Genomic DNA, 3,354 nt, shown 5'->3' with positions numbered 1-3,354 from the left:
ATATATATATATATATATATATATATATATATATATATACACACATGCATACATACATACATATTTTTCGGTCAAACACAAGTATAAATTATTTGTATCACTTTACCACTTTCCTCCCTTTTTTTTTTTTTTCTGTTGAACTTTACGTTGTTGTTGTCGTGGACCAGAACTTTCTACTGCTGGACTATGTCGTGGATTAGGGGAAGGTTTTGCATTTGTAGGCATTTTAGTAATATCGCTGTAATTATAAATAATGATAAAAATTATTTACTTTTTCTTTAATTAAAAAATATATATTTGTTTAATACATACTACATATCACTAGCTCCAGTTGCAGCACCTTGGGTGCCTTTCATTGCAGCATCTCGATTTCTTCTATCTCGTTTCTTTCTAAATCCACTACGTTCGTGTCTAGGTAACCATCGCTCGGGATCAGGTGGAACATTTGGATCATAATTCTTAGGCAACTTTCCTTTACGTTTGCGTTTCTTCCGTTTCTTTTGAGTTACATCAACTGGTTTACTATAGAATATAATTATAATTAAGAATTAATTAATATTTAACGTTAAAATTATATTAAATATAAAATACTTACCCAGGAGATGGTTCTATTTTTTTCTTTATCATTTTGGTACCAATTACCCAATTGCTACTCTCTAAAGCATCAATATCCGTTGTTTCATATAAATCGTGTAGTGGCGGTAAACGTTTTGATAATAATTGTGCTTTTTCAGGACAAAATTGAACATAAGCCACTACTAATTGCGCTAATGTTTTAGTATCACAAGGCGAAGCATCTACCATTTCTTGTAAAATATCAGCTGCCATTTTAATTTCTCCTCCGCGTAGATAAAAATCAGCGGCTTGTCGCCATAATTCTCCTAAATTAGCAGTAGTTTCCTAAAAATAAATACTAGATAAAAAATAATATTGAATTAACTAAAAAAAAAAAAAAAATTAAATCAAATGTGCCTACTTTATTTTTCTTGTAATAATTAACCGCATTTTTAAGAACAGCTGACGCTCTTTCACGATTATTTTCAGCCATATAAAGAGTTACAAGTGTACTAACTATGCCAGGTAAAGATTTATCTCTTTCATTTAAATTTTCAAGAACATTGATTGCTTCTTGTCTTTCATCTTGACTTAATAAAAGTTGCACACAAACTAATTTCATTTGTAATTCTTTATCTCCAATTGCATACTGTGTTAGTAAATCTGTTGCTTCCTTTGCTTTACCTTCTTTACCAAGTTGTACTGCTTTAACAAACATTGCATCCACAGCAAGTGCAGGATAATCTTTAGCAAGTTTATTACAAAGTTGTTGACATTGTTCTGCCTACAAATATATAAAATATTAAATAATAATGCATGAACAATAGAACAATAAATTATTGATTAAATTTCTACCTGATCAGTATATAAAGCTAGCAAACACTGATTATAAGCAATATTTGTTTTCTGTCTAGAAGTTAATTTATATTCTAAGCTATCATGAGTAGCACTTTTCATTCTTTTTTTACTATCAAATACATTCTGATCTTTATTTAGACACACAAGATTATTGCTTGCAACTGCTACTAAAGCTATATCATCTGGTTTTGCTTTCAAAGCAGAAATATATAATCCTCGAGCTTCTTTCTCACGACCCTGAAGTTGAAGACAACATCCAAGTTGAACTCTAATAATTCCCAATTCATCTTCTATTTCTTCTTCTGCAACTCCATCTTCTTCTAAACCTTCTTTACACATTTTTTCAGCTGTTCTAAGTTTCTTCTCTGCTTCAATTAAAACAGTTTTATCACCTTTGCTACCTTGTGCAATTAAACAACAAGCTGCATTATATATTAATTCATATGTATCTTCACGTAGTACAGGAACTTCTACATTCTGTCAAAAAAATAATAAAGAAATAAATAAAATATGTCTAAATTATATTATTAAATAAAATTAAAATATTTAAATAAATTATTATTTTATTATAATATAATATATTATAATTATTTTATAATACTTATATTTTACATTTAATAATATAAATATATTAATAGATTTAAAAATGTATTAAAAACTTACGGAACCCTCAATTGTTAAATTTACAACCACTGCTGCAAGATTAGCTTGTCTTTCATCTTCATATTCATCATGAGAATTTTTTATAATATCTCTATATACAGAGAAACATTCTTCATATTTTTCAAGTCTATATAATATTTGGGCTTTAAGTTCTTTGAGTTTTAATGAAGGATTTGGCAAAACTTCTACTACTTTTAAAGCTTCATTTACTTGATTTAATCGATATAAACAATATGCTTTTTCAAAATCTAAATTGCTATAAAAAAAATATTTGTTCATTTTTGAAATTCTATAAAATACTAATTAAAATAAAAGCTTTAATTTTAATATAATAAATAAAGAACATACCTTGCTAGTCTTGGATTCTTAGATATAAATTGGAGTGCATCATTAAATTTAGATAGTTGAATGTGACAAATAACTTTACAACGGAAAGCAGCTTTTTCATCCGGGAAAGTATATAAAACTAAAAAATATTCTATTTTTGAATATGTTATTTCTCAAAAATAGGGCACAGGTTATGTTGATAGTAAATTTCTGAGATTATGTACAATTCGTAAATTCACAAAAACTCACTTTTATTGGCAATTTTTATGGCCCTTTCATATTCTCCATTTTGACCTAATTTATTTAATTCTCCATATAATACAGGAAGATTGTTTTCTTTTGTAGCCATATTGTTCACTTTGCGATCATGTCCAACGTGGAACTAATTTGACTATCGAATGCAGTATAATAACTCTTACAATGATTCTTACAATAAGAGTTATTACTTATAAAATATATCCTTATAAAGTATATATATTTTTCTTGAAAAATTAAATATTATTTAAAATATTTAATAAAAATGTTAATTAAAATAATATAAAAAAAAATACATTGATTTAAATAATTTATTATAATATAATTTAATTTAATATTAAATTTATTTATTTCATAATATTATCTTATTTATTTAACTAACTATTTAAAAAATATTAAAAAATTGAAATATTATTTATTATTATTAAATTATTACATTATTACATTATTATTAAATTTGTATATAATTTAATATTTAATTATATTATAACATTTGCATTATACACACATTGGAATTATAATAAAAAAATATTATTTATAAATAATATAAAAAAATATAATATATAAAATATATATGTATATATTATATATGTATTATATATATATATATATATAATCCAAAAAAAATATCTAAAGTTTTTATTTTAAGTAAATGAAAATTTATTTCTTTTCAACTTATTAAAATAATATTAATAA

At 24.5% G+C, this 3,354-nt stretch overlaps 1 protein-coding gene across 1 annotated transcript; it reads right to left on the bottom strand.

Moving 5' to 3' along the window:
- On the bottom strand, positions 1-2,811 carry LOC102674553 (signal recognition particle subunit SRP72). Its single transcript, XM_031514939.1, has 8 exons — positions 2,653-2,811; positions 2,425-2,542; positions 2,077-2,332; positions 1,411-1,890; positions 977-1,339; positions 596-900; positions 313-522; positions 1-238 (listed from the first exon to the last, which is right to left on the bottom strand). Exons 1-8 carry the CDS (start codon positions 2,750-2,752, stop codon positions 103-105), a joined length of 1,968 nt encoding a protein of 655 aa, XP_031370799.1. The 5' UTR covers positions 2,753-2,811; the 3' UTR covers positions 1-102.
- Between the last annotated feature and the right edge of the window lie 543 nt (positions 2,812-3,354).

The sequence above is a fragment of the Apis dorsata genome, unplaced genomic scaffold, assembly GCF_000469605.1.
Source record: "Apis dorsata unplaced genomic scaffold, Apis dorsata 1.3 scaffold_52, whole genome shotgun sequence".
Classification (NCBI taxonomy): Eukaryota; Metazoa; Arthropoda; class Insecta; order Hymenoptera; family Apidae; genus Apis; species Apis dorsata.
The sequence above is the reverse complement of the archived record's forward strand: the minus strand, read 5'-3'. Positions and strand labels throughout refer to the sequence as shown.

What these genes read in the sequence shown, in the direction of transcription:
- LOC102674553 (XM_031514939.1), bottom strand. Translation starts at nt 2,752, where the DNA reads ATGGCTACAAAAGAAAACAATCTTCCTGTATTATATGGAGAATTAAAT. An exon ending in AAAATAGAACCATCTCCTGG is followed by an intron (nt 523 to 595) that starts GTAAGTATTTTA and finishes TATATTCTATAG; the next exon opens with TAAACCAGTTGATGTAACTC. An exon ending in ACTGGAGCTAGTGATATGTA is followed by an intron (nt 239 to 312) that starts GTATGTATTAAA and finishes TTATAATTACAG; the next exon opens with CGATATTACTAAAATGCCTA.